General features: G+C 40.4%; 1 protein-coding gene across 2 annotated transcripts in view; it reads left to right on the top strand.

Moving 5' to 3' along the window:
• Positions 1 to 20,744, top strand: part of cttnbp2nlb (CTTNBP2 N-terminal like b) — a 74,870-nt gene that overhangs the window by 37,500 nt on the left and 16,626 nt on the right. For both annotated transcript variants that reach the window (XM_059950280.1, XM_059950279.1), the window contains exons 3-4: positions 10,356 to 10,586; positions 15,537 to 15,644. In XM_059950280.1, the coding sequence (XP_059806263.1) occupies positions 10,356 to 10,586; positions 15,537 to 15,644 (339 nt within the window). The remainder of the gene's footprint in view (positions 1 to 10,355; positions 10,587 to 15,536; positions 15,645 to 20,744) is intronic.

Genomic DNA, 20,744 nt, shown 5'->3' with positions numbered 1-20,744 from the left:
AGCCAAGCCTCATTTTTTCCATCATCAAATTCCACTACCCTGTAATTTTGTTTTAAAGAGCATTGCCTAAAGTTTAAAGAATGTTTCCTCTTTGTTGTCGGTCATTTTGTAGGAAAGCACAATGCTGAATCAAAAGCACAAGCCTGATAAACTGTATAATGTCCAGCCACTTTTGAGTTAAAGGCACTGGTTTCTCAGTTTACACTTATTTATATGAAGAATTGCAGAATTACACTTACTTATATGAAGAAATATCTGTTCTGTGAAAAGTACACTTATTTACACTGTGGGGCAGTTGTAGTCATACCAAGCAGCAGACCTTGACTTTTTCTATGTCATTTACAGAGTATGAGTATTTTGTTAACCTTGGCCATATATGCTAGTTGTCTGAAAAGGCAATAACTCACATTGCTCTCTGGAGTGATGAAAAATTTATCAGAGGATACAACCTAAAACTAGTTAATTCCACCAAGAGCTGTTGCTTATTTCTAGTGTTTGGCCCCTGATTACTAACAGTTACAATATTTTGGATTTTGTTTCATCAGTTTAAATCATTTCTAATCAATACTGCCTTCAGTGGGAAAATACTTAAATGTGCCTCTCTAGTGAAGCTGATTTCGACTAGTAGAAGTAGTAGAAGAAGTAGTGAGGGATCCCAATTTCCCTCGGGATCAATAAAATATGTCTGTTTGTCTAGAAGGTGCAGTAGCCAGGGCCGGATTTAGTGGTGCCGGGTCCCCTGGGCTGGAGGCCCTGATGGGCCCCTGCCAACACCATAAAATGCTCCTGTACCAAGCAAAAAAAGGCAAGAACAAGAGCAAAGGTCATACTGGTCTAAATATCAAAGCTGTGGACCAAGACATCAGTTGAGTACAATACATAGGCTATACACTTACAGGCCTTAAGAGAGAGGATGAAAGAAATGCAGTTTCTTAGTTTGAAGGACAGCATCTAAATCACTCAAAAACTGACCTAGGCTTAGCTGGCTTAGTAAAGTATGGTGTACCCAATCTTAAATCTTTATTTAGCTATTGCTGCACATACCATAGGCCTTATTTCTCAAACAATGACAAAGCATTTTTATCTAGGTATTTTTCTCAACCATGTGTTCTGAGAGAGTAAAATGGAAATGAGAGACAAAAAGACCATCACTGAAGATGCGGCATGCAAAACAAAACACACAGCTGGTGGAAGGGGAATATAGGAGCCATTGCCTTGACATGCACTCACCATTTACGAGCTTGCATTTGAAGTGAAATTTGGAGGAAAAAGTGTCTCTGCTGTTTGTATACTCTTTCCGAAGCTTTCATAACCACATCCATGTTCTGGCCGGGCTCCGTCCCTTTCTTAGCCCAGTATGCTCGGACTGAATCATCTAACGTTTCCTTTCCCCAGCAAACAGGATGGGTGCTGTAAGGATTCTCGGTAGTGGTAACGTTAACATTAATGGCAGCCTGACTTGGTTGTTCGGAGGCCTCTGTGGTCGGGAATCCCAAAGTCATGCTCTCTGCCTCTTCAGCGTTAGCTGCTGACTGTGGCAAGGATGGTGGTCCTGTGCTAATGCTGTTGCTAGCGCTAGCTGTTGAACAAGTCTCCATTTGTCCAATGGTCTCCGACCGTGACAACAGCGGTGGTACTGCTGCATCATCGAGAACAGGTTTAAAAAAATCTGTCAATTTCAATGTCTTTTTTAATGCTTCTTTCTCACGGTCCTCTTTTTCTTGTTTCTATTTTGTAATTTCTGTGCTCCACTCTCCTATTTCTTTTTGTCTGCCATGATGATAGCTACTTATTTTGGACCCCTCTGTAGCTCTGGCCCCCGTGCTGCAGCCCAGCCTAGCCCTGCCTAAAGACCAACCCTGGCAGAAGCCATTTAATTATAAATAGTAACTAAGAAGCTAATTGCGTATGTTCTTGCATTGCATTCATGATGGTATCCACCCTACTAAGTAAAGTGCAAAATCACTTGTCAGCTGGCAGCACAGTTGTATAATATAAATATTTTTTCAATGTGTATGGCAGAAGGTATTTTTGCTTTTTTGGAATTTAGAGTTGAATAGGGTGGGGTGAGGGAACAGGCATGGAGATATTGGCCTTGGGGCCTGGAGACATAAGGACTTGGATCATCATCTTCTCAGCTATATTTCACAGTTGTATTCCTTCTGAAGACTCTTCCTTGATAGTGATGAAAGAATTCGAGTCTTCAGCTAGATGGTTCTGACAGATTTACTGCCAACTATTGCTTGAATAAGGTGGTCAGTTTTTGTCAGCATGATTTGGTACATTTGAGTAGCTTGTTAAGATTGCTTCAAAGGTCAATTGAATCAGTTATACCTGGGAAGTAAGTAATGTTAAGAGGGAACCATTGCAAGCAAATGAAACTCAACTTTGACCAGGTTATCATGAAAATTTTCCATGTTCTTCAAATCCCCTCCATTTGCAGTGTAAAGGCCTCCAACCTGATCTTACCTACCCATTCATCTGAGGTCAGTCTTTCTATATGATAGACTTCACTTAAGACTCTTCATACACTTCAGTTCATTAAGGTTGTTACTAAATTCTATTCCATTCCAAATCCCACTGGCCAGCTCTGCTGTTGTTAACCACTATTGGCTTCTGTGGTTTAAATAGGTAACTCTACACCTTGTACTTACAGCCTTCCTGATAGTGTCACTTCCAGTCCTACACTTAATCTCTCACAGAAGCTTTGTTCCAACTTCAGCTTCTTGTTCACAGTCCATCCCCTCTGTACTTTCACTGTGCTGAGCAATTTAAGTCTCACACTCCAGAAATACCTTCACCACTAGCTGTAATGTTGCTTACAATATAGGCTTAAAGACATTTCTTAGGCAAAAGGTTACAGCAAATATTATCTTTTTGACCTTTATTGTACTGTGCAGATACTATCTTGTTAGAACTCCCTGTTCTTTCTGCTGAAGTGAAAGGAAGCCATGATAGTGTTTTGAAGAGACGAGGAAATATCTATTATGAATTAGAATATAGAAAGAAGATAGAGAGCCTAATGGTATGGTGTCGTTATAACTGCCTTTCCCTAATGTCGGCAAAACAATAGAGCTGGTCATTGACTTTAGGTAGCAGGGCAGAGCACACACTCCCCATGTATCAGTGCTGTTAAAGTGAAGATAGTTGTGAGTTTAAATTCCCAGGTGTGAACATCACCCATAGCTTGTCCTGATCCAATCACTAGACGATGAGACCGTGAAAGCACACCACTGCCTCTCATTCCTCAGAAAGATTAAAAAAAATTCAACACCTTCCTGTGTCCTTCACTATTTTTTATTGATGCCTCCTATCCTATCTGGATGCATCACAGCTGGTGCAAGAAGTTACAGAGCATTGTGGATGCAGCATAGGACATCCGAGAAACCAGCCTCCCCTCGATGCATGCATTTCCCTGTTCCTTGGAAAAGCAGCCAATATAATCAAAGACTTCTACCACCTGAGGCATTCTCTCTTTCCCACCCCCTCCTCGTTTTTTCGGGAAAGATGCAAAAGCTTGAAAACACACATCATTAGGTTAAAGGATAGCTTCTGTTCTGCTGTTATAAAACGATTAAATGGATTTCTTGTACGTAAATGATGAATTTTTGAGCTCACTGGCTACCGTTTCATGGCTCTTGCACCTTATTGTCTACCTGCACTGCCCTTTCACTGTGAGTGTAACACTATTGTGACTGCTTTTCCCTTGCACTGCCTTAATGTACTAACATTTTGAAATTATATATGTGGATGGCATGAAGAACTGTATTTATATCAGTACATGTAACAATAATAGACTAATACCAATATGGTTGTATTTCGATCACCTTTTGGAGTATTCAATGTTAAAGCACTTCTGGATGTCGTGAAATTTTAAAAGATGGGGATTCTTCTTTATTTCTGAACTTAGGAACTTTTCTATTTTTTGAAAGCTTTGTGTGTTTGCTGCTGGTAGTAATATTGTTACTTGGAGACTAAAATGGACAGATATTAACGTAAGCCAAATGTAAATGCGTAGACCAGCAGTACTGTCATTCGAAGGAGCAGAGCATAAAATGTTTTTTGTCTTCTGACAGTTCCACTTCTTTCAGCAGGCTGTAACATTGGAGTTGTTTCTGTTGTAAAATAACTTCAAGTTCTATGTTCACTGCTACAGAGCTGTTACAATGCAAGTCAAAATAAGAACTCAAAACACAAGTCGGCAGCTAGACCACTCATGCCTGCTCTGTTCACTCTGTAAAGTCATGGCTGATCTTTTCCCTGCTCCCTGCCTCTTTCTGCGCTAACCCAATATGTTTGATTCGGTTTTTATGCAAAAATCTATTGAATCTATTTAGCAAAAATAGAAGTCACTGCTGTTTAAATAATTGGCTTTTTAAATGTATTGATTTGTTTTAGTTAGTTTTATTGTCAGCTCAGGCTTGGTATACAGCAGTGCTGAGCCCTGGACTGAAGCAACTTAACATCTTTTCTGCTTTGTTGGTTACGTAAGTACATAACTTGTACTTTGGTAAATTAAGGTTGACTGAGAAAGGCATTTATGCAGTTGGGTGCACCAGGCCAACTGCAGAATTGTTTTTGCCCCTTTACTTCCCTCTATAGGTGCACTTGCTTAGAGATTGGATTTTGCCTAAGTTTGATGATGTTGTCAAATCAGCTTCCCACAAAAATAATCATCCAGAAAATGATTTCTACAATGTGACCCACACTCAACAAGATCACATTCACCTTGGCACAGCTGCCAACAGTTTGCGATGCAATAATCATGAAAGGGCATCTGCCCCTCGAGGCATATACTCTGTAGTAGCCAGATCATCAGCAATGCATTAAATGGCTGCCATGGAAACAAAAAACTCTGCAGGGGTGAAGAGAAGAAGTCCCCAGATTGAAGGTAACAGGAATAGGTGAAAGCACATTAGAGAAATATGATATGATTGCCCAGGGAACATCAAAGTCAAAGAAAAATTGATTGTTGAAGTATGTACAGTGGCATGCAAAAGTTTGGGCACCCCTGGTCAAAATTTCTGTTACTGTGAATAGCTAAGCGAGTAAAAGATGACCTGATTTCAAAAAGGCATAAAGTTAAAGATGACACATTTCTTTAATATTTTAAGCAAGATTACTTTTTTATTTCCATCTTTAACAGTTACAAAATAACAAAAAAAGGAAAAGGGCCCGAAGCAAAAGTTTGGGCACGCTGCATGGTCAGTACTTAGTAACACCCCGTCTGGCAAGTATCACAGCTTGTAAACACTTACTGTAGCCAGCTAAGAGTCTTTCAATTCTTGTTTGGGGGATTTTCGCCCACTCTTCCTTGCAAAAGGCTTCCAGTTCTGTGAGATTCTTGGGCTGTCTTGCATGCACTGCTCTTTTGAGGTCTATCCACAGATTTTTAATGATGTTTAGTTCGGGGGAATGTGAGGGCCATGGCAAAACCTTCAGCTTGTGCCTCTTGGGGTAGTCCATTATGGATTTTGAGGTGTGTTTAGGATCATTATCCTGTTGTAGAAGCCATCCTCTTTTCACCTTCAGCTTTTTTACAGATGGTTGCTTCCAGAATTTGCTGGTATGTAATTGAATTCATTCTTCCCTCTACCAGTGAATTGTTCCCTGTGCCACGTGCTGCAACACAAGCCCAAAGCATGATCAATCTACCCCTGTGCTTAACTGTTGGAGAGGTGTTCTTTTCATGAAATTCTGCACCCTTTTTTCTCCAAACATACCTTTGCTCAGTGCGGCCAAAAAGTTCTATGATAATTTCATCAGTCCACAGGACTTGTTTCCAAAATGCACCAGGCTTGTTTAGGTGTTCCTTTGCAAACTTCTGACGCTGAATTTTGTGGTGAGGATGCAAGAAAGGTTTTCTTCTGATGACTCTTTTATGAAGGTCATATTTGTGCAGGTGTCACTACACAGTAGAACAGTGCACCATCACTTCAGTCTGCTGAATCTTCCTGAAGATGTTTTGCAGTCAAATGGGGGTTTTGATTTGCTTTTCTAGCAATCCTACAAGCAGTTCTCTCAGAAAGTTTTCTTGGCCTTCCAGACTTCAACTTGACCTCACCGTTCCTATTACCTGCCATTTCTTAATTACATTATGAACTGAGGAAACCGCTACCTGAAAATGCTTTGCTATCATAGCTTTCTCCTGCTTTGTGGGCATCATTTATTTTAATTTTCAGAGTGCTAGGCAGCTGTTTAGAGGAGCCCATGGCTGCTGATTGTTGGGTCAAGGTTTGAGGAGTCAAGCTTTTTATAAAGCTTTGAAATTTGCATCACCTGGCCTTTCCAGGTGACTGATGACTGTGACAAGCCTTAGCCCTAGCAAGCTAATTAAGGTCTGAGACCGTGGTAAAAGTTATCTGAGAGCTCAAATCTCTTGGGGGGGGGGGGCAAACTTTTGTATGGTGCTCCTTTCCTTTTTTTCCCCCACTCTAAAATTTTCTGAAGGACTTGGCAGACATAACTCTCAAGCACGCAGGTACAGCACCTTTAAGCGGATGAATCTTCGTCGCCATGACCAGAAACAAGGTGAGAGGTGGGGGACTACAAGCCAGGCTGAAACATACAGGATTGAGACCTCCTATACCCCAGCATCTTGTTAGCAAATGTGCAGTCGCTGAAAAACAAAACTGATTACAAGATTGCCGTATTGGACAGAAATGAGAAATTGTAGAGTTCTATGTGTAATTTAAACATTGCTTAATGCCAGACATGATGATCAGTCCCGAAGACTTCTTGATTCACAGGATGTACAAAACTCCCTGAATCAAAACAAAACGAAAGGACAAGGTGTGTGTTTCATGATAAACTCACAGCGATACTCTGGTGTGGTGGTTTTGTTAAACTTTTGTTGCCCTGAACTTGAACACCTAACAATCAAATGCCATCCATTCTCTTTACCTAGGGAGCTCTCCTTCATAATCCTGACTGCAGTTTACGTGCTACCAGCAACCAAGCATAATCAAGCGCATTGAGGTATTACATGATGCTGTCTCTGAGCAAGAAACAGTCAATCCTTACTCATTTCACATCATGGTTGGGGACTTCAACTTGACTTGTCTGAAGAAAACCCTGCCCATTTACCATCAGCAAAAAACCAGTAGCACCAGAGTTCTCAACACACTAGACCACTGTTTTCCTAATGTAAGGAATGCCTACAGTTGGAAACTCAGACCACATTTTGGTAAATCTGATCACGTAGCTGTCCTTGCCCCCATGCAGATAGAAGAAAGAGCAAAGCTCCAGAGATTAAGACAACCAAGAGGTGGTCATGCCAGACAGAGGAGCACCTACAGGATTGCTTCCAATTGGTGGACAGGACCATGTTCAAGGACTCTTCTGTGGATCTGAATGAACACACCATGGCTGTCACAGACTTTATTAAAACAATTGTAGATGCTTGTGTCCCCCACAAAATCATTCAGAGTCTTCCCCAACCAGAAGCCCTGGATGAACCATGTGATCTGCAAACTGCCGAGGAGCAGATCGGAGGCATTCAAGTCTGGTGGTCAAGAGGTCCAAGTACAATTTCCGGAAAGCGATCTCATGGGCGAAGTGGCAATTCCAGACTAAACTTGAATCAATTCAACAGCTGTGGCAGGGCTTTGCTTCAATATGAGCCTAATGCCTTCAATGCTTGCTTTGACCTCCAAAACATGAAGGAACTCAATACAAACCCGCAGCCCCTGATAATCCTGTTATGTCAGTCTCTGAGGCCAATTTGTGAGCAGCCTTCAGGACAGTGAACCCACAAGTGGATCTGGCCCAAGTGGGGTACCCGGTCAAGTACTGAGGACCTGTGCTGATCAACTGGCTGAAGTGTTTACTAAAATTTTTAACTTCTTGCTTCCACAGTCTGAGCTACCCACCTGCTTCAAGCGGACTTCACTTATAGCGGTGTCTAAGAAGAACATGGTAATCTGCCTCAATGACTATCATCCAGTAGGACTTAAATCCACAATCCTGAAGTGTTTTGAGAGGCTGGTACTGAAACATATCAACTCCTGCCTGAGAAGCGACTTGGATCCACGCCAATTTGCCTACTGGAACAACAGGTCCATAGCAGATGCCATCTCAATAGCTTTTCACTCAACCCTGTAACATCTGTACAGCAAAAATGTATCCATCAGGATGCTCTCAGCTCAGCATTTAATACCATCATCCCTTCATAGCTAATCAATAAGCTTTCAGACCTTGGCCTCAATAATTCCTTGTATAATTGGATCCTCGATTTCCTCATTTGCAAACCCCTGTCAGTTCAAAATTGCAACATCTCCTTCACAATCTCCATCAGCACAAGTGCACCACAAGGCCGTGTGCTTAGCCCCCTGCTCTACTCGCTGTACACCTACGACTGTGTGGTTAAGCTCAGCTCTAATGCCATATCTAAGTTTCCTGATGATACATTGCTGCAGGCAGAATCAAAGGTGGTAATGAATCAGCGTATAGGAGGAAGATTGCAAATCTGGCTGAATTGTGCTGCAACAACAGTCTCTTAATGCCAGCAAGTCCAAGGAATTGATTATTGACTTCAGGAGAAGGAAACCAGAGGTTCATGAGCCAGTGCGCATGGAACAGGGATGGAGAGGGTCAGCAACTTTTAATTCCTTGATGTTTCGGAGAACTTGTCCTGGGCCCAGCACATAAGTGCAATAACGAAGAAAACTCAGCAGTGCTTCTACTTCCGTAGGAGAGTGGGATGATTTGGCATGACATCTAAAACTTTGACAAACTCCTATCGATATGTGGAGGAGAGTATATTAACTGGATGCATAACAGCCTGGTATGAAAGCCCTTGAATGGAAAATCCTACAAAAAGTAGTGGACACGGCTCAGTCCGTCACAGGTAAAGTACTCCCCACCATCCAGAACACCAACAAGGAGCTTTGTAGCAGGAAAGCAGGATTCATCGTCAGGGACCACCACCACTCAGGTCATGCTCTCTTCTTGCTGTTGCCATCAGGAAGAAGATACAAGAGCTTCATCCCTTCAGCTGTTAAACTAAAGGGGATAACTTCACTTGCCTTATCATTGGAATGTTCCCACAACCTATGGACTGACTTTTCAGGATACTTCCTCTCATTTTCTTGATATTTATTGCTTATTTATTTCTATTATTATTTCTTTCCTTTTGTATTTGCACAAATTGGTGTCTTTTGCACATTAGTTAAATGCCAGCTGTTGGTGTGGCCTTTCATTGATTCTATTGTGGTTATCATTTTATTACGGACTTATTGAGTATGCACACAAGAAAATGAATCTCAGGGTTGTATATGGTGACATATGTACTTTGATAATACATTTGCTTTGAACTTTGAAATACCATAGAATTCATGAAAAAACTATGCAGAAACTAAGATAGAGAAACTACCAGTGTGCCAAAGAAGACATGTTGCAAATAAAGTAAAATACTGAGAACATGAGACAACAATGATCGAATCCTGTTGTTACAACCTTATTGACTGAAATGTTGCTCTTTTGCTGCTGATATATCACCACTTGTACTGCATTATGAACCTTGAATTGATCATTTGGTGAAGTGGCTTAAAATGAAGTTTCACCAGGCGTTTCAAGCAGTATTTCTCAATGCTAAATGATTGTGGATTCCATTGCTTTCTTATGCCCAGCTGATCTAAAAAAGTACACTCAGTGGCCACTTTATTAGGTACAGGAGTGTACCTAATTGGGTGGCCACAGGAGTGGAACCCGGTGTGATCTTCTGCTGCTGTAGCCTATCCACTTCAAGGTTTGACATGTTGTATGTTCAGAGATGCTCTTCTGCACATCACTGTTGTACCACGTGGTTATTTGAGTTACTGTTCCTTCCTGTCATCTTGAACTAATCTGGCCATCCTCCTCTGACCTCTCTCATAAACAGGACTTTTTCATCCAATGAGCTACCACTCACTGGATGTTTTGTCTTTTGTTTTTTTGCACCATTCTCTGTAATTCACTTGTGCATGAATATCCCAGGAGATCAGCAGTTATTGAAATATTCAAACTACCTTGTCTGGCACCAACAAGCAATCCACAGTCAAAGTCACTTAGATCACTTTTCTTCCCCATTCTGATGTTTGGTCTGTGGCTAATTAGATATTTGCATTAATGAGCAGGTGTGCCTAATATAGTGGCCATTTAGTGGTGTATATATTATGCTGAAGTCAGACTGGGGAAATCAGATATATCACATTAGAAAACAGATTTTTTAGCAACCCATTTGAAGTTACTAGCATTAAGAGAGTTCTACACTGCCGTTTATTTTCACTTTTTCATAATTTGTTTCAGCAGTATTAATTTGGAATAGGTTTAAGGCAGTGATAAAATTAACTTATGTATTTTCTGATTGGTTGCAGGCACAACACAAAGATCGTTTCATCCAAGAACGCTATGGAAAGTATGACATCAGTGACCCATTCCTTGCTCTGCAAAGGGACTGCGAATCAATCCGTGACGGGAATTGTGTTGATAAGCAAGCAGTGTGCACCAACCCATTATCTGTGCTTAAAGTAGTGATGACGCAATGCAAGAAGATGCAAGACAGAATGTTAGCCCAGTTGGCTGCTGCAGAGAGCAGGCACAGGAAGGTATTATAAAATGTTATATTGCATGATGCCTCAGGTCACAGATTGTTCTCAATTCGAGGAACTTCATGGGTTAATGCATTAACTAAAACTTCTATTAGGTCTTTCAGAGAGATGGCATAGCCAGATTGTGCTCAATATCCTCTTCGACTGTAAGCTTCTATGACATTTACATTTCCTTGTCATTCTCCTTCAGAAATATAATTGTATTTGGTATTAGGCCAACAGCATGTGGAAATTAACTCATAGAACAAGATGTTCTAAGAAGTTTATGTTCTTCTTCATTATTATGTCCTCATGTATTTCCTTGGTGTGTCATAGTACTGGACAACAAGTGACTTATTCTTGCCTTCATCACTCCATGTAGTTTGCCTGAAAGCTTGGGCAGGTGGAGAGACTGGCTGCTCATATATTATTTTTGTGATATAACTGATAACTTGCACTGTGAATCAGCGAGCATTGGCTACAAATAACTTCTCCAAACCCACTGGACACATTAATTCAATAGCAATTTCAGAATATAATTACCTAAAACGTGGGATGTCAATGTTGGACGTGTTAACTCGTTGACACAGCTGGCATCGGGATACTGCTAGCATAATCAAAGCAATTGAATTGCCAGTGTGACAACTCAAGTGATCTTTCTGCAACATTTTTCCATGTCTTCCTTTGAAAATGCCTGAACTGAAAGACACAGAGCACGGTCCAGCTGATGAATACCACACAAGAGAGTAAAACATGGAACATAGGATTGAATTCTCCATGTACATAACTAACATGATAAATGTTTTCTGTGACCTAAGGACACACTAAAGCAATGCACAAAGGTAAAGTATTTTTGAAGCTCAGTTGTTACTGAACAGTGGAGCAAAGTAGTAGCAAATTAGCCAAAAGCGACATTCTTCAGGCAGTATTGCTGTTGGCACATTCACTAGATTAAGGAATAAAGTTGGCTGGAATATTGGGAGAGCTTCCCAGAGTTATCTTCGGATCTTCTCATGTTGGTCCAATGCCCTTATGTGATCTGTATACATTTGAATTCATTCAACTGTATAAGTATAATTAAATCCACTTGTACAGTCCCCTACGTTGATTTATGCTATGTTGATTTATGTAGGTACTTTCTATATTTTAAGAGTTCTAGATGTTTACAGTAATTTCAACTTCAAAGGAAGAGCAGAAATCCAATATAATGATTAAAACAAAAAAATTCTTGTCTCTTTAATAACATAGTGCCAGTTTCATAGCCATTCTCCAATAAATGGCATACCTGATTCATTCACTATAAATAGCATAACCCAAAAGATCACATAACTTACCACATAATGCTGACCGTGGAGATTACAATTCTGGATGTGGATTAACCCCAGAGGACTGCACTAAAATATATAGATGTACTGTACATATTTAACCAGCCGTTCTGTTATCTATGAATCAAGCTATTGATAGTGTTAATGAGATGGAGAATGCCTCCAGATGGAATTTAAGTTTAATTACCTACAGCAATTGTGCTTCAAGGCAGAGTTGACCCAGATCCCAATAAGAGAACACTAGACAAATTTTCTTTTAAATAATTCTGTATTATATTTATTATTTTTGCAGGCATAGTCAGGAAATCTAAGACATCTGTTTGGCCTTGGGGTATTGAAATTAACACTCTGCAGGCTAACTGCCTACTAAGGATCTTCTCTACCCTCCAAAAAACCTTCTCAAACTGGAATGACAGCCATTCAGCCCCAAATCAAATTAGATGATTGATCTGTAACCTTGCTACCTGCCTGGTTTCATGGTCTATCTTACTTTTTCCTAATTTAAAAATTCCAACTATCTTAGTTTTTTAAATTGTTTTAATTTGTACAGGCCTTGCCATTGCCTCTAATTTGTAATGGCTTTTTTATATTGGACTCTTCTAACAGAGGAACTATTTCTCTTCATCTATAATATGAAATATTTTAATCATTCCTGGATAAATATTCAATCCTCTTCAAATATGAGACCAATTCCTGGTTTTGTTTTTGGGCTACATATCTGATATTCACAAACTTAAAGGTCATGATGCCATTTGGAGAGATGGTACCTAAAACATTCCAAATGGAAGTTAACTAAGAATTTTATAACGCTTAGGGAATATAAAATCTAGAGACCAAGAGTAGATTTATCTTTTTAAAGTCCACTTCTATACTTGAAGTCCAAAAAAATGTCTGCTACTCCAGGTTTCCTACTGTTTTTTTTAAAAAACTTATTTAAATTGCTTGTAACTTGCCCGTAATTGTCCACTTATTTTCCCACCTTGTTTTCTTTTCATTTGAGCAAATTTACTTTTTTTTAAATTTGCTCGAACACAACCTATTCTGCTTGTTACTCCTCTCCATGCATCAGGCAGCAACCTTGCCATTTCTTTAGCATTTTGTCTTTTTATTTTGCGAGCTCAACTCTCAACCCACCATGGATGGAAAGTGTGTGAGCTGTTGGCCATATTTGAACCCAGGACCACTCACCTCAAAGTCTGATGCTGATGCCACTACACCATCTTCTGGCTTAACCTCTTCTGTAGCCATGAAAACACACTTCTTTTAGAAATGAGTGGAGAAGTATTGTGTGTCTTTGAGAACGATTGAATTACTTGGTATGACTCAACCTCTCAAGAGCCCTTTCTGTAATGAAATATTTGATTGTTGATCACACCTTTCATTGATTAAGTTGTCATTTTACTCTGACAGCTCACTAGAAGAATCTTGCCTTTTGCTTCTTGTGACGCATTTATAATTAACCCGTAAGTGACCAATGCCAATCAGCTGATACAGTAATTAGATTTTACAAACACTAGAAACACTGCAGATGCTGGAAATTCAAAGCAACACACACAAAATGCTGAAGGAACTCAGCAGATCAGGCAGCATCTATGGAAAAGAATAAACAAACAGTTGATGCTTTGGGCTGAGACCCTTCATCAGGATATTTTACAATGTGTTTGCTGGACTTAAATTCTGCCCCCTCAATAGATATTGGCAGTGACTGGTTGTGTGTTAAAGGTAAAATATGGCAGTACAATACTTTGAGAGTGCTTTAGATTTACCTTAATACTGGAAATTACAATGAAATAAATATAGAATGCATTGTTCCTGAGTACTTGCATTCATTTCACCAATTGTGGTAACTTCATCTGAAATGGTAATTAATAAATATTTTGCTTAACGTTTGAGTGTAATATTTATTATTAACTAAGCAGACATGATGTAATCTTCAGTAGCAGAGACAGCAGCAAGTCAGTTGTGTTAGTCACTGTCCCACATCTGTGAAACAGCTTGTGGCCAAAAAAAAGCCCATCTGCACTCTGTTCAGCTCCTCCAACACCATAAGCAGCCCTAATGGAATAGCAATAGTATCCAGCTGAGTAGAAATTGGCCAATTTTAGTTTAAATTGGTTGTAAAAACTGCAATATAAGCAGCTTGCCAACAAGTGTGATTTGTCTATTTAGCTGCTTTTGAGGGATACATCAAAGAAATTTGAAACTCAAGGTTGTTCATTATTGTCAAGGCACAGAACAAGGTCACTAAGTCTGTGATGGCTTTCAGAACTATCCCATTGATCCTAAATCCCCAAAGAATTTCGCTGTAAACCCTTCTCTCCATGGTGTGCATCAATTCCCCCAATTTTCCTACCATACACTTATACAGGAGATAATTTACAGTAACTAATTAACCTACCAGTTAGTACATCTTTGAGGAAGAAACCAGAACACTGGGGGAAACTCACAAGGTTATAGTGAAAAAGTCCAGACTCTATATGGAAAGCACCATTTGAACCCAGATCACTGGAGCTGTTCACATGCATGTCAGTGCAATATATTGAACGGTAGCTTTTCATAGTTGAAATTTATTCTTTTAACAAATGTACTGAATGTGCGGAAGGAGGTACAGAAGCCTGAAGGCACATAGTCAGTGATTCAGGAACAGCTTCTTCACCTCTGCCATCAATTCCTAAATGAACATTGCACCCTTGAACACTACCTCACTTCTGTTAAATTATTATTTCTGTTTTTGCACTGTTTTTAATTTAACTGTTCAATGTAGATATACTTGCTGTAATTCATTTATTTTTTCTATATTTATCATGTATTTTATTGTACTGCTGCCACTAAGTTAACAAATTCAACAACATATGCCAATGATATTAAACTTGATTCTGATCGTGATATAACTGGGGAAAATGTGCCTAATGTTAGTGCTGTAACAGTAGACTAAGTCAGGTAATAGTGTCTGATAAAAGCAATAGAAAAGTGTGGCACTGATGATGCAGCAGGAGTTATCTTTCTGACAAATTGAGATGCTAGGCAGAGTGAAGGAGCTTTTCCTTATAACTAAACTCGGGAAAACTGACCTGCAACTTCAACCATTTTTCCACAATAGAGGGGAGATGAAAAAGAAAGTAGCAGGTTATTGGAATGTTAACCGTTCACTGGTCATAAGCACATGATGAGATTTGATTGCAATCATAATTACATTATGCATGGTTCCTTACTTAACTGGGTCATCAAAATTTATATCAACGTGCCCTGTAGATATCTAATTAAACCAAGGCTCTCTGTAAGATTTTGCCCGAAGCATTTGACTGATGTGTTTCCAACGTTTCAAAGGCATTTACTTGACTGAAAAGTATTTTCTAATATCCTGAAGTCATGAAAGTCATTTTAAAAATATAAATCATGTTTTGTAATGAATCACCTTTCTATTCTTAACATTCACCCTACCATATTGCATTCAAGGGGTGTATATTTGTATTAGTTTCACAAAATATAGCAGAGAACCAGTTACCGAATCAGTATTTGAAATGTTCGTACAGATTTGTTAATGCAGTGACTATTGAAAATAGTCATGATATTATCAGGAGCCTTTTACAAAATGCAGGAATTAAAATTGGAAGATTCAATGAGGTTACTTTATTTGTGCTAGGTTATTCTGGACCTCGAAGAGGAGAGACGAAGACATGCCCAAGACACAGCTGAAGGTGACGATGTGACTTATATGCTGGAGAAAGAACGTGAACGACTCACACAACAGGTATAAAGAATTTTACCCATTTTTTTTTTCCTTTGAGCCAGTGGAAAAAATCAGTTCTAAGTACAAAAACTTGTTTTTAAATTTTGTGTGCAGCTGAACCAGTAAGTCAAATTAGTTTGTTCCCAGTCATTGGGACCAACCTATTTATAACAATTCGGAAAGAGAATTGTAAGAGTGTCTTGTATGGCCCATGTATAAAATATTCCAGAAAATTCAGTAATTATTGATCAAGTGAGACAGAATCAGTGAGAAAAGGCTTATTTCATCTTTCAGGATGATGGCCATCCATCAAATGGGAAGGAATGGAGGGAAACAATAAAAAAAGGTCTGCCTTCCAAGGCAAATAACATGGGTGTAGGTTCTCAACAAGCAATGTATCTATTTCATAGTGTTCTTATACAAATGACACAGGAGGCCATTTGATCATCACATTCATTCTCACTCCAAATAGAACAATCCCACTAGTGCTATCCCCTCTCTCCTTACTTCTCAGTACCACTGCAACTTGGTGTCTTTCATACATGTCCAACAGCTGCTCACTCATTATGTGTATATTTATCCCATTTGCCTAGACTCAAGGGAAATTTAAAGTAGCCAGTTCACTTTTAAGCGTGTCTTTATGGACGGGCAGAAAACAGAATATCTAGGTAAAAGCTGCACTGTACCAGAGGGAGCATGCAAACTCCTTGCATACAGCATCTGAAGTCAGGGTGGAATTTGCTTAACTGCATCCTGTGTTGTGGTTCTGCATTGATGCACACTTAGATTACAATCTGTAATAGACCAGGAGAAATGAAAGGACAAAAAGTTCTTAAAACAGTGAAGGAGTGTTGTACTGGGATTTATTTATTTTTATTATTGTTTTAAACTGTAGCTGGGAGAAGCAGAAATAATATCTGAAGTAACTGAAGGAAATACCATGAACAATGAATCAGAAATAATACTGGAAATGTTAATCACTTGAAATTATTGAAATTTCTGTCAAGCCTGGGATGTTGTAATATGCCTATCCAAAAATGAAACTCCTTGAATGTTTAAATGAGCAATTGTGGAGGGTAAGGTCAGTGTGATAGTGGGAGGGAGAGTTAAGCTTGATGACAGGGTGGCCCATAAAGTTATATTCTGGTGCAGCAACTTACCAGCAATGGATGAAAGATTATGTCACCATCCTAAAATCTCCATTCAACCAATCTTTGCACGTCTGACGTCTAAACCAAATTGTAATTCAATCTTGAAAATGAAAGGTACTTCAGGCATAGGAGTTTCAACAAATAGAAAGAAAAACACCATACAGCTTGACTTCTTACATTATATAGTATTTTCCATATAGAAAACTATCTCAAGACTTTTCTAGTGAGGTACTGGAAGATAAATTGACATCAAGCCCAAGAAGAATTTGGAAAGTGACCACTATCATTTTGCAGGAACCAGTAGCTATTGGAAGAGTCTAGAGGGTAAGGGCGAGAAACCTTTTTTAATAATAACATGCCATAGTTAACCAACATTAGGGAGTGTGACCTAGACGTTATTATCAAATACTTAAAAATAACTTATTAATATTTTTTTGTGTAACCGTATGTGTGCTTGCTATCGTGAATGTACCATGTGTGTATGTTTTGCACCTTGGCCCCAGAGGAATGCTGTTTTGTTCGGCTATATTCATGTACGGTTGAATGGTAATTAAACTTGGATTTGATTTGATTTGATTTAGTGTTGCTGTGAGCGCATTCAACTGGTTTCTACACCATCCCATCATATGTCTTCACAGTGCTGTGGTTTGGCTTCACAGAGCTGCTGCCACAATGGTACCTGCTCCGTTCCGCTACAGTTAGCCATTTGCCTTAATCCAAGTGAGGAACGTGTTAGTAATGACAGCCAATTCTGTTGGAAAATCATGACAAAAGTGCTGGTGTTGTTCCCTGTAAACAAGAGTAGCTTCCGTATTTCTGTACGTGTGAGTGGAAGTCCTCAAGTTGCAGTGAGCTGTTTCTGCTGTTTTTCTTAACTAGGCTCTTGCTGAAACTCTCAAGTTCAATGATAATAAATTGCTGCAAGTTCTTACCCTATGGTGCTGAATACAGAAAAAAACAACCCACATCAGTAAAAGCAGGACTTTTGAAGAAGGAGCTTGTGGTGTAGGCTGGAGTTTAGCAGCAGAGTTTTGGATGTTCTTAACAGAACAGAGAAAGTATAAGAGCTTAAACAGCTTGACTAGCTTGATAGGGATACAAGTTTCAGGGTGAAAGACTACAATATTATGGGGCAGAAGTAGGTAGTGGTTTAGGATTTTAAAAGTCTGTTTAAGTTTAGAGTTGATCTGAAGGTCAAAAGTTTAAAACATTGGTAATGCAGTGTAAAGAAACATAATTATTTTTGTTTCTATGGTTATAACCAGGATTTGTGGCCATCATAGCAGCCCATTGTGTGGTTAGTTATTAAATGGCTTTATTGTATAGTTAGAAAACACCTTGCATCATACTCCATTTGCAGTAGGGAGCAGCCCATTATATTGCACATCTACAGCGATTGGCTAAGTGATACGGCACTTCTGGATAAAATAAAAGCATAGTCTATTTTCTACGTGGAGAGAAAATTCAAAAATCTGAAGTGCAAAGACTTGGGAGTCCTTGTGCAGGATTCCCAAAAGGCTAATTTGCAGGTTGAATAGGTGGTGAGGGTAAATGCAATGTTAGCATTCACTTTGAGATGACTAGAATATAAAAGCAAGGCTGCAGTGTTGATCAAAACACACAAAATGCCGGAGGAACTCAGCAGGCCAGGCAGCATTAGATTAGATTAGATTAGATTAGATTCAACGTTATTGTCATCGTGCCAAGTACAGATACAAAGCCAATGAAATGCAGTTAGCATCTAACCAGAAGAGCAAAAGAATAGTATTATTTACAAAATAACTGCAAATAAAAACTAAGTTCTACAGCATACAAACATAAAAGTACTGAGACAGTACAATATGGGTGCAATACTGCTTAGTGCTGTGATGTGAGGTTCAGCAGAGTCACAGCCTCAGGGAAGAAGGTCTTCCTGAGCCTGCTGGTGTGGGAGCGGAGGCTCCTGTTGCGCCTACCGTATGCGAGGAGAGTAAAAAGTCCATGGCTAGGGTGAGATGCATCCTTGATAATGCTTTTCGCCTTGCTCAGGCAGCATTTATGGTAAATGTTCTCAGCGGTGGGCAATTGGGTGCCAATAATCCACTGGGCAGTTTTCACCACCCGCTGGAGTGCTTTGAGGTCCAAAATGAGGTAATTGCCATACTACACTGAGATGTAGTTGGAGAGTATGCTCTCAGTGGTACAGTGGTAAAAGTCTGTCAGTATTCTGGGAGAGAGGTGAGCTTTCTTGATGCTCCGCAGGAAATAGAGGCCCTGTTGAGCCTTTTTGATCAGGATGGAAAAGTGTAAGCAATCAACACTTGAAGCCAAGACCCTTCGTCAGGATTAGAAAGAAAGGGGGAAGGGGAGGGACTAAGAAGGTGGAGGGAGGGGGAGGAAGAAGTACAAAGTGACAGGTGATAGCTGAAACCAGGAGAGGGGGAGGGGTGAAGTAAAAAGCTAGAAAGTTGATTGGTGAAAGAGATAAATGACTGGAGAAGGGGGATTCTGATAGGGGTGTATTTCCCAGTGCCCATCCATTTCAGTTCTGCTTCCAATTCTGACATATCAGTCTACGACGTCCTCTACAGCCATGATGGGCCACACTCAGGTTGGACAGCAACACCTTTTATTCCATCTGGGGAGCCTCCATTGATACCTCTAACTGCAGGTAACTGACTTCCCTCTTCTCCTTCACCATTCCCCATTCCTGTTTCACTCTCACACCTTCTCTTCTTACCTGCCCATCACCTCCCTCTGGTGTGCCTTCCCCTTCCCTTTCTTCCATGGTCTTCTGTCCTTTCTTACGCACTACCCTTTGTGCCACGCGGAGATACCTGGTGGCCCTGTCTGAGTCATTGCCACAGTTCTGGGATTCTGTCTCCTCCGCCTACAGTGGACCTCTTCGATACTTTATCCTCCGACAGATCCACACTTTCAACCACCAGTTCTTTGCCTTTCTCGCATCCAGCAAGGATTGGATTGTCGCCCATCTCCAGACCACAGATCCCGCTATTCCAGCTCCGACAGCTCAAGGTGCACTCAGACCGCGATCCCTGCTGCTTCCTGCTTGGACTCCGTACCATTGGATGATCCCAGATTACGAATCTTTCCAAGTCCACCCCTGGCCCCGACGGCTCTGGGCAGCAACGTATTGGTGACACTACCATCACCAACACCAGTTCCAATAATCCTGAGCGGACTCAGAACCTGGGTTCCACTGCCAGCAGTGGCAGTTCCAATGACCCCAGACACCTTCAAACTATTAATTGCATGACTGCTAACTCCAGTTCCAGCCTGGACCTTGACTTATAGCACCTCCAGACCGGGTCTTTACACTCTGCTGGAACCCCTGTCTCCCCTTCCCCTACCGCTACTGCAATCCCGTGTCACTCAGATCCCACCACCAGTTCTACCCCCTCTGAGGCAGAATGTTCTGTCCTCAATAAGAGCCTCACCTTTGTCCCCCTGTGCCCGCACCTCAATGAGTTTTGCACCCACTATGACACTGAACTCTTCTTCTCTGTGCCTACTTCTTTGGCAAGGACTCTCCACACCGTACCAATGATACCTTCTTCATCTTCAACCCTCCTCTTCTTCCCAGACACCACTCTCTGGTCCTCTGCCTGCCCTGCATCATTTTGTCGCTAACTGCTGACAAGACATCAACTGTCTTGACTTTAGCACTCTTCTTCCAATTCCAGTATCAGTCCATCTGAACGCGCTGTTCTCCACTCTCTCCGCACTTGTAATATTGCCATTCCCTTCTCTCGTATTCTCCATCTCAGCCTCATCTGCTCCTTAGATGAGGCTTTTCATTCCAGAACAACTGAGATGTCCTCCTCCTTCAAAGAAAGGAGCTGCGCTTCCTCCACCATCAATGCTGCCCTTACCCAACATAGATTGAGGGATCACTTTGTCAAGCACCCTCACTCCTTCTACAAAAAGCAGGATTTACTTCCCATTCCCATTCTGACATGTCAGTCCATGG

The sequence above is a fragment of the Hypanus sabinus genome, chromosome 25 (assembly GCF_030144855.1).
Source record: "Hypanus sabinus isolate sHypSab1 chromosome 25, sHypSab1.hap1, whole genome shotgun sequence".
Taxonomy (NCBI): Eukaryota; Metazoa; Chordata; class Chondrichthyes; order Myliobatiformes; family Dasyatidae; genus Hypanus; species Hypanus sabinus.
Note: the sequence above shows the minus strand (reverse complement) of the source record. Positions and strands in the feature narration are given on the sequence as shown.